This window comes from Eschrichtius robustus, chromosome 7 (genome assembly GCF_028021215.1).
Source record: "Eschrichtius robustus isolate mEscRob2 chromosome 7, mEscRob2.pri, whole genome shotgun sequence".
Lineage (NCBI taxonomy): Eukaryota > Metazoa > Chordata > Mammalia > Artiodactyla > Eschrichtiidae > Eschrichtius > Eschrichtius robustus.
In genome coordinates, this window is record NC_090830.1 from 76,627,060 (window position 1) to 76,645,900 (window position 18,841).

The 18,841-nt window shown below is 52.4% G+C and overlaps 1 protein-coding gene and 1 non-coding gene across 2 annotated transcripts in view; one reads left to right on the forward strand and one right to left on the reverse strand.

Moving 5' to 3' along the window:
* The window catches only part of CDH23 (cadherin related 23), a 398,173-nt gene that overhangs the window by 108,464 nt on the left and 270,868 nt on the right, over positions 1-18,841 (forward strand). Inside the window, exons 6-7 of the mRNA XM_068547762.1 lie at positions 12,766-12,960; positions 16,620-16,748. Of these exons, the coding sequence (XP_068403863.1) occupies positions 12,766-12,960; positions 16,620-16,748 (324 nt within the window). The remainder of the gene's footprint in view (positions 1-12,765; positions 12,961-16,619; positions 16,749-18,841) is intronic.
* Positions 10,556-10,746, reverse strand: LOC137767891 (U2 spliceosomal RNA). The gene has a single exon (XR_011074584.1). It is a non-coding gene; the product is annotated as a U2 spliceosomal RNA (small nuclear RNA).

An 18,841-nucleotide genomic window follows, 5' to 3' on the forward strand; every position in this document is an offset into this window, starting at 1 on the left:
CTAAGCACTTATTGTGTGTTATCTCCCATAAGCCTTATAAGAGTCCCATGGGACAGGTTTTCTTATCATGCCCATCTATAACTATAAGGAAACTGAGGCTCAGAGAGGTTGCTTGACTTCCCTAAAGTCACACAGCAAAATAAAAGGTGGAGCTGGGACTCATATAGAACGTTTCCTTTCTCTCTTGCTTCCTCAAAGCCTCCCTTTATTGTGTCTCTTTTCTTCCCCACAAATAACCACTTGTAATTGCTCGTAACCGTTTTTTTGTTGGAAAGGTAAAGAGTGTGAGTGTGGGCAACGCAGTCTTGTACTGTGTTGCTCCATAAACGTGTTTGGGATCGATGAGTGAAAGAACGTGACAGCTCCTGATAACTGACGCCTCCCCTTCCAGCACCTTCCTGGTGACGCCTGGCTCCTGTAAAGTCCTGAGCCTGGAACCTCTAGATGGCCTAAGTCATTCTGTAGCAACCCCTTTAAACATCATTAGTAGGCCCTGGCACTTAGCCAGAATGAGAGGCTCCCAATTTCTCAAGGTCATCTTGGCCATCCCCCTGCTTTCTGGACCTGGTACACTTTGCTCACTGAGCACTGAGCACAGCATAGCGCGGTGGTTAAGAGCTTGGGCCCTGGTGCAGCCTGCCTGAGTGCAAATCCCAGGGTTCCTGCTTAGTACACATGGCCTTGGACATCCAGAGAATGGGGATAGTAATTCTGTCTGCTTCACAAGCTGCCAAGAGGATTATACAAGATAGATAATGCATGGAAAGTGCTGAAAACAGGGCCTGACACCCAGGGAGTCCTCAGTGGGTGTGAGTTATTACCCTAGACCCCTGGAAGACCTTTTCCTTTTTAAAAAGAATCCTAGGGGACTCCATGCATCTATCAGTTGCCACTTTCCAGAATCTACTAAGTCTCAAGACCAGCCATGTCATGCCTCAGCCAAACCCTGCTTCTGTCCTGGACTCAGCCCCCTAGGCTCAGGGGCAGAGTCCTGGAACCCAGATGACCCTGATTCTGGACTCCAGGGTAGCTTTTTAGAGAGGACTTTTCTATAGGTTACATCATAGCTTTCCCTAATTTTTTATCTTAGAATTTTCTGCTTCTGCAGAAGGTTGTAAAGATTTTGTTTTGGGCTTTGATTTTTCAAAATGACTTATTTTATCTCCCTCGCAGCTCTGCGTGGAAGGCAGTGCAGGGACTGCTGTACCCATTTCCTGGATGGGAAGACTGAGGCGTCAAATGTTTGCATTGATGTCCTGTAGCAACAGAGAAGGAAGTCACAAAGATTGTTGTTGGAAAGCCAGAACGTGACCCAGAGTTTGAGGACAGTTGTTTCTGTTTTTTTTTTCCCAATCAGACCAATGTGCACGGGGGTAATCGTTGCTAAATGGATCCTCTCCTGCCTCCAGAAGCTGGTTTCCGAGTCCCTTGTGGGGGAGGGAGCAGAGGAGGCTCCCAGGAGTCCATCCGCCTACCTTCTCAGTTTGGGGAAGGGTGGGAGGGTAAAAGTGAACAGCCGAGGTCTGGATTCCGGCCTCCACTGCCGTTACTCCTCCCATGCCATAGAGAGGGAGGTGGGAGCCCAGCCCTGAGGAAGGGGGCGGTACCGCCGCCATTGAAAGCAGCATGCCATGGGGACTGGAGCTGGCCTGGGCCTGGGGGCCGCCTCGCCAGCGCGGCCCTTCCTGTCCCCTTCTTCAGCCAGCTGCTGGGCTGCTCTGCCAGCTGTGCACCGTCCAGGAGGCACCATGCCTGGTGCTGCAGCACGTCCCTCCCTCAGCTCCTGCAGGTCACAGGTGAGAGGGGTAGAGGTTGGCTGCAGGGGGGCAGGTGCAGGGACAGCCCTGGAGTGTGGGAGCTAAAGGGAAGTGGCACGTGGGGCGGGGGTGGATCTCGAAACTCTTCTGTTACTCATTCTGCAGGAAGGTCGCTGGGCTGGGGTAGGGAAGCTGCTGTGTGTGTCGGGGGGTTGAGAAAAATTACCTGGATCTCCTTAATCTCTGAATTAGAAGGTAGCTGGGGCCGTTTCACACTTGGGTATCCTACCTGGCTTTGAAAACCAAACTTCTGAGAAGAAGGAAGGGAGGTCCCAGATGTCCCTCTGATGAGGCTTCTCCTAGTCCTGCACGCCCAGCACCTGTGTAAAGCAGAGCCTGGGAGTGTGGGCAGGAGAGGGTGTCTCAACCTGAGCCTGGGCACGTGTGCCTAGAAAGCCCAGGCAGCCAGGCCTCTTCCGGGAACGGAGGGAGCATCAGTTCCCTGTGCTGGGTGGTGACCTCTGCTCTCTAGGGGAGCTATCAGCAGGAATGCCTGTGGAGAGGGCACAGGTTCCTCGAGCAAAGGTAGACCAGCGCTCTGGGGGCTGCTGTGTAGAGCAGTCTGACTAAAGCAGAGGGTCTCAATGGGGCAAAAATGAAAGATGAGTTTGGAAAGGGAAGCTTTGATCAGACTGGGGTGACGTTCAAGGCCCAGGAGGAGCTTGCCTTGGACAGAAAAGAGGAGCTGGTGATAGCGTTTGAGGAGGAAAATGAGATGGTGGGGGTGGGGGTGGGGGTCAGTGCTTTAGGGCAGTGACTTTCCAGGATTAATTACAGGAGCAGGGCCGAAAGAGGGGAGGCCACTGCAGTGGTTCAGCCATAGGGAGATTTTTTTCAATTTTTATATTAATTTTATCAGCCATATATGCATGAGCTTAAAAGTCAAATAGTAAAGCTAGGCTTATAATAAAAATAGCAGTGCCCTGCCTCGTCCTTTCCCATTCCTGATTCCCATCCTGAGATAACCTCGTTCAATTTCTGATAGTTACCTTCTTATTTCCAAATTGCATGCTTATAATTTTTTCAGTTTTAGACATTATCTATCGACTTTCAGCTGTGAAGGATGAGAATTGCACTTTTGCACCACCCTCTACCTCATCTTTGCTACGCACACACATACACACACCACTCTTAATATGCTCCACCCATCCTCCCAACATAATTATATCCCTCCTTTTAGCTCAAACAGCATTTAGTGTATACAGCATTATAATTACATAAATATTATTCACAGCAGAGCCACATAGTGTACAGTACTGTCATTATATTTCCTCTGTAATTATATTTCCTCTTTTGTTTTCTCTAGAATTAATAATTACCTCTTTTTTGTTTGCTTGCTTAGTGTTCTGTGAACCTATCATTTTTTTCATCCCTAAATATTCTGACATAATTGAATACCTCTTCTCAATGTATTAAAAGAATATTGATTTTTTAATTCAGTTTGTATTTTTCTTGGCAACATTCTCCCTAGAGCATTCATCCTCCTGCTTCAATCTGGACTGACTGTGCTCTGGCTTTCTTGCTATTCTGGAGGCTGAATGGCTAAAGATACCTGATGTAGGTTAGGCCTGGGGGAGGAGAAGGCATTCACCCTAAGAATATCTAATATATTAGGTCCCAGTATATGGGTTCCCTATTATCCTCTATCTTAGTTTATGCCCTCATTTTGGTGGAGTACACCCTTGAGTAATTTCCTGAAAAAGAATTCATGGGATTTTTTTTTTTTTTTTCTTTACTTTGAAAAATGTGTTTATTCTACAGTCATATGTGTTGATAGTTTGGCTGGGTATAGAACACTAGAATGAAAATAGTCTTCTTTATAATGTGAAGTCATTTTTCCTTTGTGTTCTGGCTGTTAAGAATTTTGATGCCATTTTGATTCTTGATCCTTTGAGTGTGGCCTTTTTTTTTTCTCTCTGAAAGTTTCTAGGATTTTTTTTAACACTCAGTGTTTTGAAACTTCATCATTTTATGCTTCAGTGTGGAGCTGTCTTCTGAACACATAGTGTGGTCTCCTTCCATTTGGAAGCATGTCCTTCAGATCTGGGAGTTTTCTTATGTTACTTCTTGGATAATTTCCTCCCCTTCTTTTGCTCTGTTTCCTCTCTCTGGAACCCCTATTAATTAGGTGTTGAATCTTCTGAACTACACTAATTTTCTTCTCCCCCATTTTCCATCCCTTTGAGTTTTGTCCTACTTTTAGAGAAAGTTCTTTATCTTCCAACTCTTCTGTTGACTTTTTACTTTCTACTAGCTCTTTCTTCCTCTTGAAAGATTATTTCAAAGATGCTGTCTTGTGTTGTCTGTCTAAGCTTGCTAAAGATACTTATTGTTGTTACCCCTTTTTACTGTTTTCTTCTCTGTCTTTCACATTAGAGGCTCTTCTCAAATGTTTACTTGACCTTTAGTTGTCTGTTCATATTTAAGAGTGAGTTCACATTTACCTGCCTGGAAGCTTGCTGTGTGTATTAGGACAGGGTAGGGAGGGGTGCTGCTTATTAACCAGTGGGCTTCACTATGGGATGATTAGGTGAGGACCTGGATTTTTTTTGTGGGAATTCCAACATGTTAATAATTGTGTTTTCTCTTGGGTCAACTTTCCCTATCTCCTGCCTGGCTGTCAGTCTTCAGGAGGCTAAATGGCTAAAGAGGCCTGATTGGAGATGGGAGTGGAGGGCAGATGCAGCTTTTCATTTAACCTCCCTGTTTTCAGCTGCCTCGTCCAGCTCCCAGTCTGAGACCAGAGCCCAACTAACTCAGCCCCTCCAGAAAGCAAACCCCTTATCTTCTGCAAGAGTTGGGGAAGGCATCTGGGAGTCTTACCACTCTTCTTAAAGATTTGCAGCCAGTCTTCCTGTTTTGAGCATCACCTTGAGTCTCCAGTTCCTGAGCTTTTCCAAGATTCTGAGATGCTGGCCTAAGTTTCGGCTTTCCCATCTCTCCTAAGGCAGTTTCCAGTTCCATCTGTTTCCAGGATTCTGTTGGCACCTCTCATCTGTTGTCACCTCCTCTCCTATTCTTTTTGCCCTTATGGATTTATGCATTTTTAATTTCCATATTGTCATTTTGGTGAGGGGCTTGGGACAAAAACAGAAATCAATGGATGTGTTCAATCTGCCATGTTTAACAGGAAGTCCCGATTCTGTTAAATCATTTATTGAATGCCTTCTATGTGCAAGTGACAGTGCTAGGACTTCAGAGGTGGCCAAGGTAAATCACAAGGAGAAGGGGAAGGATTTGAGGAATGTTGAAGGGAGAACTGACAGGCCCTGGTGATTGATGAGGAGTGGGAGTCAAGAGAGAAGGGCACGTCCAAGATCCCTCCAGCAGGTGGAGAGACTGGCGGAACTTGGCAAGTCAGGATGTGCGTTAGGTAAGCACTTTGATGGAAGTCTTCCTGGGATTCAGAACAGGCGGTACACAGCCAGAGGCTGAGAAGGAGCAGGGCCTCAGAGACGGGAGGGCACTGAACTGGTTCCATGGAGATGTGGAACAGCTGAGAAGGCCAGCCCAGCCCAGGGAACGTGCTCGAGCCATGTGAGGGTGTGTGGGACTTGGGGCCCAGCCCTTTGGGGCTCCTCCTGCCCACAGAGCTGGCACCTCCACCTGACAGTCTGCCTGGCACTCAGAGCAGACCCAACACCTTTTAGAGTCCAGTGCACATCACCCAAGAGAGAACAGACACTGGTCGACAGAAGAGATGTTGTAAAATGATCTCTTCTAGACTTCTCTGCAGAGAGAGGTGCTGGAGCACGGTGTACATGTGTGGGTGCGTGCACACACCGTGTGCCCTCTCCCGACCAGAATGGGGCCACCTGAGACATCCACGGAGGCCTGGTGGGCACCTGCCTCTCCTGGTTCTCTTCCCTGCACCATTTCTCTCCTTGGACCCTGCTCTCAGCTGGTGCCCACACATGCCTTCTTGCCTGTTTGAGAAAGAAATACAGCCCACATCTCTCATAGACCCCATTTCCCCTCCCCCATAAGCTGGAATGCCACAAAGCCTCCCAAACTTCATACCCTCCCCAAGCACCCCAGGAGGCCCCTGGCTCCAGAGTCACAAGTGAAAAAGCACCTCTTTGGCATTCAGGGGAAACCAAGGCACAGGTGCCTCCACTTTGCCCTGGTACCACCCCACCCCGCCCACCCCCGTCAGAAAGGTCTCTACTTATGACTTTAATTCTTCTTGTCAAGGTGGGAGCCCATTTCCTTATCCCCAGTGAAAGTGTGCAAATTTTGAGATACCTTCTTCCTTCTGAAATTCTCTTTGGGCTAAAGCTCCCCACCAGCCCTCTCTTCTCTAATCCCGCCAACCTGGATCTCCCATCTTTGGGTCCCTTGTCATTCCCAGCCCTTCCACAGAGGAAATGAACCAGTTCCGCTTGAGCAGGGGCCCTGAGCTCACTTTCCACCCTCATCTCCAGGGTCCCCAAGGTCTGGAGACACAGGGGTGACCTGATTTTGAATCCTGCTCCCACCACTTACAAGCTGTGTGACTTTGGACAAGCTGCTTCATTTCTCTGAGCTTCCATTTCCCCCATCAGGGAAAAGGAGGTAATGAGATACAATTTATAAAAATGCTGATGGATGAAGGGTTGAATCCCTGCCCCGCCCTGACTCAGGGACCAGCAGCCCAACCTCTGAGCCACAAGCTTGGCCCAGGAGGGTCTGTTCCCAGCTCGGAGCCACCGAGGCGCCCGCACCTTGTCGGAACTCCATCTGTCAGGAATTTATTACTAATGCATTTTATAACAGGCTTTATAATAAGATATTAAAGACTGTGGCAGCGTCTAGCAAGCATTCCATAAATATTAATAACGCCTTTAGAGGTGGCACCTATGGTGGAAACGGTCGGGCTTGTTCCGAGGTTTGGTCCAGGGTTGAGAATAAATCTAACGGGCGGGGAAGGAGGGTGCACTGCGAAGATGAGAGAGTATGGCGTGCTTTTTTCTTTTTCCCATCTTCCTTTCTCTTGCTGCTTTGAATTTTTATAATACTTCTTTTCCTTTGTTCACAACTTTTCCTCCGTAATGTGTCTTTTGCTAGCTTAAGTTTTCCTCTCCTTTCTCCCCAACTTTCTTCCCTCTTTCTTCTCTCACAAACTCTCTCCCTCCCATGCCCATTTCCCTTGGGCCCCCAGTTCAGCCCCTTTCATCACCCCATCCTATTTTTCTTTGTCCCCCTGTGGTCTTCCCGCCGCCTTTCGCCTCGTCTCCTTTCCCCGTGCTTTACACTCTCTCCATCTCTGTTTCCCCTGTCCTGTGCTCTGCCTCTCTGTCTGGCCCTCTTCCTCCCTCGCTGCCCGTGCGCCCCCCACCTGTTCCAGTGAGCACCCTGAGCCACCTCTGTAGAAGCCCGGAGTGTAATGTGACTCACACTGCGTGTGAGAAGTGAGCTATTTATCATTATTATTAACGAACAAGATCTCTTGCACGGTAGAACTTTGCCAGAGTCTATTCCCTTGTCACCCCAAGAGCAGCAAAAAGATTTATTTGTCTCTGAATTGCGCAGGGTGGCCCATTTACAGCAGGTCCATCAGAAGTGATGTGGACCTTAAATGGGAGCTGGAAGAGGCAGGGGCCCGCCCTGTCTGTGACCTGCGTGGAGTGGGCCCCTCGCTGAGAGGGACAGCCTAGCAGGGGCAAGGGATTTGCAGGGGATGACGCCTAAACACACCTCCCGGACCCCAGGCAGCATGGGTGGTGCATCTGGGGAGATTTCCCTTGAAATGGCCCAGAAGCTGTGAGGGAGAGGATGGGGCTGGACAGGGGATGCAGTGGAAGAAGGGGCTCTGGAAGCAGAGTTGGGACAGAGAAGTGGGCTCAGAGGCCTGTTTTAGGAACAGGAGTAATCACGCCCCGTGGGGTCTTTCCTCCCAAGACCAGCTGCTCCTTTCCAGCAAAAAGGTGGAGCCAGAGTTGCCCTAGAATGGGGCTGCCCCCCCCCCCCAAGCCAAAATGGGCCTTTTGGCCCTGCCTCCACGGCCCAGGCCCACCTGGCTATGGTTCTGTAGACCCTGAACTCCAAGGCCAGACACCGTAGCGGGTAGGGGCGCCTTCTCCCTGGTCTCCTGTCTCCAGGAAGGCAGAAACTGGCTCTCTGGGGCATCCTCCTCCAGGCCTGTCCTGGCTGATTGTGTCAAGCCCACGATCAAGCTCTCACCTGCCCACACCCCTGCCACCCCACATGCACGCTGATCATTTCAATGACCTGGACGGATTTGCATGTTAAAAGGAGTGTCTGGGGACACTTAAAAAGAAGAGGGAGCCAGCATTCATTCACCCAGGCCGCTTTCTTCTCCCCATATTACCTCCTGTGCCCTCAACAGTCAGGAGCACTGGCCATGAGCTTTGCTTTCTGTGGCCCAGCTGTGGGCATTAAAGGGGCCAAATCCCAGCAGGCGAGGGGCAGGGTGAGCCCGCGGCAGAGCTGTGGGGTGAGGAGGAATTGCCCGTGGCTGGATGTGTTCTGGGGGTGCCAGTGGGGCAAGGAGCCAAGACCCACGCAGGGCAGAGTGAGCAAGTGGTACCCACAGGAAGGACCGCATGGGCTGTGTCTCAGCCCCACAGCCAGGGACAGGAAGGGAGGGCCAGACAGGGCCTGTGAAGGCTGGGGCCAGGGAGGCCCTCAGAGACCCTTGTCTCCGCTTTTCTGCTTCACCGTGCTCCGTTCTCACTGCAGACGGGCTTCCTCTGCCACCCTGTAACTGTGGCTTCTGGGTGACTTCCGGCCTGTCATCGTGCCCACTCTACCCCAACCAGGTAGCAAGAATCTTTTTTTCAGTTCCCCAAAGAAAACTGATTGAATTTCCAAGGCCCCATCTGATTGGCCTGCTTGAGTCAGGTGGTTACCCCTGGACCAATCGCATGTGGCCTGGGTCTGAAGTCACTTGGTACAAACATGAACACCTAGATCCATCCCTTTGAGCAGTGCTGTGGGTATAGAGAGCATCTCTACTTGGAAGGCGGGTGGGCAGGGAGGCAGTGGTTGGTGTCTCCGGGTGAGGTGAGAAAAGCACTTATATATGAGTCAGGGCACCCAATTTCCAGTCACAGCTCTGCCATTAACCACCTGTGAGATGGAGAGCATGGAAGCGCATCCCCTCACTTTTCCCATCTATAAAATGGGGAGACTAGGCTGGCTAATCTCCAAGGTTCCTTCCAGCTTCTACATTCAAGCCATCCCTGAGGGGTGTGTGGTCAGGCCTGGCCTTCATGCCCAGGAGCTTCCTTGGCCTCCAAGCACCCCTCCCACCCCTGCCTCAGACCCCACCCCTCCTGGCTCTTTGCCAGGCCTATTTAAAACCATTTCTAAGTTATGCAGAAATTGAATAGGTTTTCACTGCAGGGCATGAAACATAATCCAAGAAGGTCGGACACAGGACCATCCCTTATTTTCCCCCTTTTCCTGTCTTCTTGGATCTTGCTCTTAAATCCTCTGATCAGAGCCTTCACCCTGGACCATTCGGTATGGATGGGTGAAATACCCTCTCCTCCCTGAGGCAGGGGGCTAGAGAGCTGATGTTCTCTCAGGAGCCGTCCCTCTCCTCTGGGCACTAGCTCCACGTGGCATGTACTCTGAAGTGCTGTCTAGCTGCCTCACAGGGGGCTGGTCACTCTGAAATCAGAACATGTCCATCCCTCTCATGGCAGGAGCTACAGGCTTCGATGGCGTGCTTTGTTCTGGAACTTGGGGCTGATGCTGGCACTCCTGTGATGTGCATGTTGGACCTAGAGATGGGGAGGGGGGAAGAGAGAGAGCTGTAGGTTAGCTGAGAACCTCATAAAGATCTCCTCAAGACCAGTGCCGCCGTGGTGGCGTATTGGGGTGGAGGCTGGCTTCGCTGAGCCCGGCGCCCGAGGACTACAGTTTCTGGTGTTTTGCACGTGGTGGCTCGGGGTAGGTCCTTGCAGAGTACCTGTGTCCATCAGGATCCCCCAGGAAACAGTTCATCTCGGATAGTTCCGATAAAGGCATTTCGGTGAAGAGACAACTTCCAGAGGGGGCGCAGGGCTAGGGGGACCTTAAGGGATGTTGAGGCACCAGAGACTAGCAGCGCTGGGAAGCTAGCTCTTTCTACTCCTAGGGCTGGAGGGGCAAGTGGAGGGGATGGAGCCCACTGAAAACGGGGGCCAGGGATGAGGGCTGCTGGGTTGGAGCTAGAGGGATTGGGGAAGTGATGCCCCAAACTCTTTCTCCTCCTGCCTCCTCCCCAAACTCTGAGCTCCTACCAGCCCCTCCCGTTGGCAGAAGCCAGCCCGCAAGGGAGCCTAGGAATGCAGTCCACTGAGGCCGCCCCGGGCGGGGGAGGCGGGGCAGGGGGTGTCATGGCAGAGCAGGGTACTCGGCAGATCTGGGGATTGCAGACAGGGAATGCCCAGTGCAGTATCATTAATAGTCATCGTGTTTCTTTATGCCTCCCTGCCCTACCCTTGAAGGTGTTCTTGTCTGCCATCCTCTAGAAGGCATTCAGACAATAAAACCACAACTGCCGTCTTCTAAGCACTTATTATGTGCTGGGAAGTTTACACTCATGAGCTCGAGTACTCTTCACATTAACCCTATGAGATATTATTAACTTCGATTTACAGAGAGGGGACTAAGGATCAGAGAGATTAAGTAACTAGCCCAAAGACACACAGTGAGGCTCGGGTTCCAACAGAGGTCTTTCCATCCCTGAAATCCTAGCACTTGTCCAGTCTGCCCCCTTGTATACTTGATGCTCTTTTGGAGGGAAAGAGAGCATCCGTTTTCCAAGCCACTGAGATGGGTAGGGCAGACCTAGGAAAGGCAAAGCAGGTTCAGGAACTCAGAAGTGTAAGGGAGCCTGCTGGGTTGGAGAAGTACAAATAGCTCTACCTGCCAGGAAATAGTAAACTGATAAGAAAAGATACTACACGTGATCTTAGCCAAAAGGCCAGGATGCGATGCCTGCCAGGAAATGAAGTGTGGAGGGGGAGAAAGCGCAGGACCACGAGAGCCCGTGTCCTATGCAGAGGGGCACTGGGGCATCATGGGTGGTATGGAGGAGAGGGGCCTTGCCCATCTGCCCCTGTCCTTACTGCTGGTTGGAGAAGGACAGGATCTGAGCCTGTGTGTTGAGGCTGACACTTGCCTCATGGGGGAGGGGCAGCACACTCAGAGATAAACAATGGCAACTCCATGACATTGTCCTCTGGAGGCCTTTTCCAGACTGACTAGGGGCCTTACAGAGAACACCCTTGCCTCCAGCAGATAGTCCTGGGGAAGGGCTGACAGTGTACCCGAGAGTGGTCCCCAAAGAAAGAAGCTTCTCAAGGTAGTGACCCAGGGCCCAGGTCATGGCCAGCAGCACGGAGAGGGGGCAGTAATATGAATGCCCTCCTTGGAAGGAGCCCTGCAGGTGTCAGAAGGGACCCAGTCATTGTCCCAGTGTAAAAAGATCACAGAGGACTAGGAATGTTGTCTCTGCCCTCAGCGAACTTTCAGTCCAATCCCTCACTCCTGGCTAGGGGGTACCACCCATGCTGGCAGGTGACCTCAGCAACGTGCAGAAGAGTTAGGGAAAGAACTGCCATCAAGGTTTAGAGAAGTGTTTAGAATAGAGCTTAAGAGCATAGGCTTAGAATTAACTACACCTGAATTCAAGGCCTTCTTTGCCACTGCCTAGCTGTGTGACTTGGGTGAGTTACCTAACCTCTCTGAGCCTCAACTTCCTTTTCGAAAATGGGATAATAGCAACCACCTAGAAAGCTGCTTGTTAAAGAGATGACAGGTGCAGTCTACTGCACAGACATGGCACATAACAGTCAGTCAGTCAGCGGGAGCAAGGATTGTTTCTTCCTTTTTGTCTCTGGTCAGAGCCTCGTTAAGTTGCCTGTCTTCAGATGTGTCCAGAGCTCACTAAGTTCGGAATAAATTTACTCACGCCGAGTTTTGCAGGCATGGCTTACATGCCAGGCATTGTGCTGGGCGTGGCGGTGATGAGAGCTGACAGTTGGGCAGAGGATGCAAATACTCAGATACCTAGAATACAATGTGCTAAATGCTGTCATAGAGATTCGTTCATGTCTTCATAAAGGGTATTTATTGGACACCGGCCATGTGCCAGGCACTGTGCTGGGCAAGGCAGATATAGCCCTAAGGCTTCTATGGAGCACATGTGCTATGATGGAGACAGGCACTGACTGGGGAATTACAGAAGAATTGTGGGTGATGAACCATTCCGGGGCGCTGTGGGACCCTGAATATAAATAGTGGCAGGGGTTGAGGGCATGGTAGGGGCTGACCCGGCTTAAGGGTCTGGAAGGCCTCCATGAAGAAGTTACATTTAACCAGAAACCCCAAGTCAGAAAGGGGCAGAGGTCTGTCTATACACAGTGTATAGCAGAGGGAATCATGGAAGACTCCCAGGAGGTAGTGATGTTTGAGCAGGCTTCGTGGGCCTCTCTGGTTACAGGCTGCCATGGCCCAGGCATGGCAGGTGGATGCCCCACCCCTGGGCGAGCTAGGTAATCTCTGTGGGCCAGGCAAAGTCCCCAGACTCTCTGCCACATCCCCATATCACTTATCTCCCAGCTCCCTGCCCTTGAAACCTCCAATACGCAGACTCCTGGCTGCCCTCCAGAGCAGCCCGTGCCTGAGGCTTGGGCAGCCAAGGGGCACCTAACAGTGAAAGCAAAACCGCCAAGAAACAGGAGTTTGGGGACCAAAAGACCCTCATCCAGAACTCCAGGACGAGCAGATCATCTTTGGAACTGGTGCTGTTACAGCCACCATCAAAAAAATGAAAAAAAAAATAGACAGTGCATTTTAAATTCCTCTGAACCATCTTAAAATAAAAATGATAAAGCCGCAGTTCTGGTTGGCTGGAGGGACATGGTTAATGGGCTTTGGGGGAATAGTCACTGATGGAGGCAGCTGCTCCAAGCTCCAGCTCACCCTTTTATTTGCTTTTTTTCACCCCCAGAACACGCCAGTGGGGACGCCCATCTTCATCGTGAACGCCACGGACCCCGACCTAGGTGCAGGCGGCAGCGTCCTCTACTCCTTTCAGCCCCCCTCCCAGTTCTTTGCCATCGACAGCGCACGTGGCATTGTCACAGTGATCCAGGAGCTGGACTACGAGATCACGCAGGCCTACCAGCTCACCGTCAATGCCACGGTGAGTCCCGGCACCGGGGGCCCAGACAACCAGAAGTCAGCCTCCTCCCACCCTCAAAGAGAGCACAGAACGTCAACCTCGTTCCGGGCCAGTCAAGGCTTATAGTGGTGATGCTGGTGATCAACAACAGCTGATGTTACTGAGGGTTCGTGCTATGTCCCTGGTGCTGTGCAGAGCACTCAAATGGATTGTCTCCATTAAACCTCACAACAGCCCTATGTCATAAAAATTAAGGTACCCATTTTACAGATGAGGAAACCGAGGCACAGGAGCAATTCAGTGACTTGCCCACAATCACTCAGCCTCTGGACTCCAGTGCCTGCACTGGTAACCCCATGGAGCATTCCTAGTGCAGGGTGTCCTCTCACTCTCTGGGACACAGGACAGAGGTGTCAACCCAGCTGTGTCCTGACACCACCCAACATGCAGGAGCCAGAGGGTCCAAGCATCGTAGCCACTGCTCTAGAGTGGTGATTCTTACACAGAAGGGAGCACCTGTCTGCACCAAGCACCGTGCTGAGTCCTGGGAATTCCAGGATGAGTTAGTCAGGAGAGGGAGGTGGGAGAGCAATAACTATCCCATTTTATAGCTGACACTGTTGAGACTCACAAGCTGGTAAGTAGTGGGCAGCAGGAACCCAAACCCAGGTTGTCTGACCCCCTAGTCCACTACCCCCATGATCAGGAGTCTCCAGAACATCACTGCAGCTTGGACTCTGTTGCCAGCTGTTAATCAAAGGTCTGGGGGCCAGGCAGGCCACACCCTCAGTAGGGTTCCTCCCCTGCACGCCCCTCTTCCCTGCTCCTGGAGCCTTCAGCCGGCAGCAGGGCGAGAGCCGGCCTGCTGTCCCTTAGATTTCTGTTTACAAAGCTCAGGTCAACAGTGAAACAAATCACAGGAGTCCCTCTTGACCCTCCAGGACCCATTAGCCTGACACACAGCATCCACCACCTGGCCCCATGTCACTGCAAGGGGGCTGCCAGTAGCGCTGGGGGCTCCACTTGGCAGGTCACAGAGCCCAGATCCCAGGGGAAGACACACTGGATTGGGTCCAGGGTCCAGTTTGAAAGATGGCATTCCCCCAGGATTGGACAAGATCCAGAGAGGCCCCCCAAACCAGGAAATGCAAACTTTTTCTTTGTACCTGGTCCAGCGGCCCCTGGGGAGCTCACAGGAGCAATTCAGTGAGAAGAATTGTGGGTGATGAGCCCACAATTCTTTCCTTCTCCCCTGCTTAAGTGTTAGTTGCCTGGGAGGACGTGTGTGCTGCTATTTGTAAAACTGACTTCTGGGATCAAGGGGACTTGCAAGACCAGAATCCACTTTTTGGACCCACCGGTACCCTTCCGCAGTTCCTTGCACACCCACTTGGGATGGTGCTCTTCCCGCCACTCTCCATTTGCACACACCTGGGCCCAGAAATGCACAGATGCTTGCTATCTTTCTCACTATGAGCTTGTCCCTGTGGGATATTTTCCATCTACCATAAAAATGGCTTTGGGCCAGTGGGGAAGAGAGCGGAGCTGGGCACAGGCATGAATCTGGGTGGCCAGGCCTGTGAAGAGGCCTAGGCTCAAGCTGGGATGGTGAATGCAGTTAAATTGCCATTAATCTTCCAGCGATCAGGCCTTGAAGCAGTGGGACAGGAGGGGCCCTAGAACTCCCTTAGGTCTTGATGGCTCCCCCACCTGATGCACAAGTCCCTCTCAGGGCTGACGCTGTGCCCTTGGCCACTGGGCATTTCCTCAAGGAGATTCTCCTGTGTGGCATCGCAAGGAGCAGTGTGGGTCGCCAGCCACTACTAGGCGGGTAGCGGGTGGGGAAATGTGGGACTCCCCTGGGAACAAGCTGCTGAGAGCTGTAGGTGCCAGAGTGACAGCTGGAAGCCTGGCCAGGTGCCTGCTCAGCCAGATGTGCCCACTGCCATCCCCTTTCCCCAGCCATGGAGTCCAGGGTGGGCTGGACAGGGGCATCTGTGGCAGGAGCAGGGTTGCAGCCACAGGTGTGGGACAGGAAGGGCAGGTGCCACGCTGGACAAAGCCAGCAGCCCACAGAAGCCTGGTAATGGCAAATCAGAACCACTGGCATCCCCGGCCCCAGAGGTCAAAGGACTTCCTGCCAGGCCTCACCCTCTGGTCCTATCTGCGTAGTGGTCATTCCAGTCCCTAGCTGAGAGCTCTCACCATGGGTGGTCCCCAGGCCTGGACTGTGAGCCCCGTCATCTTGGAGGCTGGGAGGCTGTCTCCTCTGTGGTCCAAGGGGCCCAGCTCCCCCATCTCCAGACTCTCTCCTCCCTTGCTGCACCCACGACCCATCCCCAAAGCCCCTCCATCCTCTCCCTGGCTGCCCCTGAGGACTCGTAGGACAACCAGCCCTTCCTTCTCCTCGAAGGCTCAGCAGCTGTGTCTCTGGAGGGCAGGAGCAGGCACTAGGCTTGTTGTAACATGGGGAATGCCTTGCATCGTTCACATCACCCCAGACAGACCAAGGGAGATCTAACCCAAGGACAGTCACTCCTCAAATCCCAAACCAGAGAATTTACAAGGCCTAGAGTCCGTAGAGGTCATTCCAGTGAGTCCCTTCATCTCACAGAAGAGGAAGTTGAGACTCCAAAACGGGGAGAGAACTTATTCGAAGCGACTCAGCAAGTTAGCACCTGGGCTGATGTTAGGGCCCCAGATCAAGACAGAGCAAGTTTTTATGTCAAAAGGACCTGAGTTTGAGTCCTGGCTATACACTTACCAGATGTGTGGCTCGGGGCAAGTTACTTAACTTCTCTGAGTCTCTGTTAAATCTGAATAATGACCACATAATACCTACAAAAGCAAATGAAGTGTATAGTACAGTGCCTGGTATATAATCTGTTCAGCATGTAGTTTCTATTCTTGTTGGCTACTGTTATTCAGTAGCAGCAGCTATTTAAGCAGTTTATCACGTTTAGGGTAATAGAAGATGGGTTTTGGGTTTCCTTTCCAGCTAGGAGGGTTTAAACATTGCCTGCCTGGCCACATGGCCTGCATGACCTCTCAGGATTCCTTCCCGAAGTCCCCCACATGTCACAGGCCCTGGAGCTCCCCCTACTGGTTCTAAAGGAAAAGTTGCTTGACCAGTAAACCCAGCGTGTAGAGCAGGGATACAGGTTCCAGAGTAGCCCCCTCTGTGGTCAAAGGGCCTTTCTTCTGAGGAACCCCCATCCTAGTCAATTCCCTTGCTGCCCTTGGATGAGAGGGGGCAGGAAGTGGGCATGGAGGGGGCAGTGGCCCCTGACTGAATCCAGAGAAGGAGCTAAGGGCAGCACCATCCCTTTACCCCAAGCCAGTCATCCTGCCCACCAGATGCCAGGGGCAGTCAGGCCTAGGCTGGGCCGGGGGCCGGAGATGTGGTTCTGCCCCAGGCCTGCTTTGTGACAGTGGATAAGCCACCTTCCACTGGGCCTTGGGGGCCCTGTTTGTGTTTTCCTGCACAGGTCAGAGATCACTGAAGGTTCTTAGAGTTCCTGAGCTCCGTGTGCTAATGCCCTTCCCTGGGGGAGTGTGGGAATACATGTGTACATATGTGCACACGTGTTTGTGCATGTGGGTGTCGTGTGTGTGTGTCCATGTGTGCGCATGTCCACAACATCACTTAACCTAAGGCGGTGTATTCTTTGTCCTCTAAGGATCAAGACAAGACCAGGCCTCTGTCCACCCTGGCCAACTTGGCCATCATCATCACAGACATCCAGGACATGGACCCCATCTTCATCAACCTGCCTTACAGCACCAACATCTATGAGCATTCTCCTCCGGTAAGACCCTCCCTGGCCCTTGTGAGACTTCCCTCTGCACTTCTGGTAGGGATGGGGGCCCTGTTTGGTGGGATGGGCTCCTTGGCGTTTCCTACTCCCCCAAACCCCTATGCATGACAGTGATGGTTGTCCCAGCACAGTGAAAACCCAATCCCCTCTTATACCACACCCCACCTCCTCGTTCTCTCACTTTATCCCTGGAGGGCTCTGAGTGGCAAAGAGCAAAGACTGGCTAGTGCAAGTGACGGGCAGCAGTTCAGAAAGATTCACGTGAGATGACGGGGATGCCCATGGAAAATCCAGCCTGGGCTGGAGAGTGAATTTGGACTCAGCCAGGCTCCCCAAAACATCAGTGGGGCTCAGCCATGCCCCCCATGGGTCAGTCAGTCAATCTGCCTCTCTCAGCCAGCCATCACTGCCCGAGATGGCGGCCACCTGCCACCCGCCCTGCAGGCCTTCTTAGGCTTGGCTCTTCCCTGAGAAGAGTCGGCTCCGGCTGCGCCTTCTAACTGCCCAGACTTTGGGTTTCTCAAGGCCACGTGTTCAAGAGAGGCACCTGATCGGCCGTGGTCTGATTTTTTTTTTTCTTTTATTTATTTATTTTTGGCTGCATTGGGTCTTCGTTGCTGCATGCGAGCTTTCTCTAGTTGCGGCGAGCGGGGGCTACTCTTTGTTGTGGTGCGCGTGCTTCTCATTGCGGTGGTTTCTCTTGTTGTGGAGCACGGGCTCTAGGCGCGCGGGCTTCAGTAGTTGTGATGCGCAGACTCAGTAGCTGTGGTGCACGGGCTTAGTTGCTCTGCGGCATGTGGGATCTTCCCGGACCAGGGCTCGAACCCATGTCCCCTGCATTGGCAGGCGGATTCTTAACCACTGCGCCACCAGGGAAGCCTGGCCACGGTGTGATTTTGTGCCATGTCACAAGGTCAGAGGTCGCCAGCCAGCCTGTAGATTGGCTGCCCGTGGGCCATGTTTCCACCACGGTCGTCAGCTGTGACTGGGGGTCTTAGAGACAAAGCATGCCGCTGCCCCTGGGCAGGGGCTGTGGGTGGGCAACTTTGCTCAACTGTGGGCCAGGCAGGCAGTGCCAGGCATCCCTTGTCCGGTAGCCATCCCTGCTTTTGTACAGACTAGAATAGAACACCCGCTGTGGGCTGATGAATTGGAAAAACGGTGGCTCCTCTGGGCAAACACAACCCCTGGACATACAGCTTGGGGAGCAGCTCTGTGGAAAGAAAACTGTGCCCCTCCTTCTGAGGGAACTAAATGTGCTTAGAGGAAAGACACAGCTTTGAGAGCAAAGGGGGGCACACACCTGAACGCGTGGCTGTTCAGGGCCCCACCTGCATGTCTGCACAGGCTCGCAGAGTTGGGTACAAGGGAGAGGCAGGCTCCCCTGACCGGAGTGCAGGCCATGCTCCTGGACCACCACGGACCAGGAAGCCTGCCCCCCAAGTTTGGGACTGTGGTCTGTCCCGACCATTGGCCTCCTCCAAGCACCATACTGCAGGCTCCAGGTATGAGGGGGTAGCCACTTCTTGGGGCCGCTTGTGGGCTGGAGGGTCTGACGAACAAGATGGCCTCCTGTTGCAGGTGTCTGAAGCTGCTTCGAGGGCAGAGGGAGACATCTGAATGTCCCCACCCCAGCCGGCTCTTTCTTGGTGGTCCATGGACTGCAGGAGCTTGGGCTTTCAAGACTGTAGGCTGCCTCTCCCCAAACCTCTTTGCTAACAAGCGCACATATTCTCATCCCTGACCTTTCAGACGAGGTGGGCTCTTCCATCTGCCCCCGGCCCCTGGCCGTCCCTTCTTAGCGCTCAGTGCTCCTGCATGGCTCATTCACCCTCGGCTGCTTTGCTGCACCGCGAGAGCAGTGCGGCAAGAATGGGGTCTGCTGTGGGCATAGCGCACCATGGGTGCTCAGGAAGTGTTTTTGGAATGAGTGAGTGAATGAATGGATGAACGAACGAACAAACGAACAAACAAACAAATGCCCTGGTCAGACCAGCCCTCTCACTATCCTGTCATCCTCACCACCCTTCGTGCCTGCTCTGGTCACCAACCCCAAGTCCACCCATCTGTTGGTTCCCAGCTCA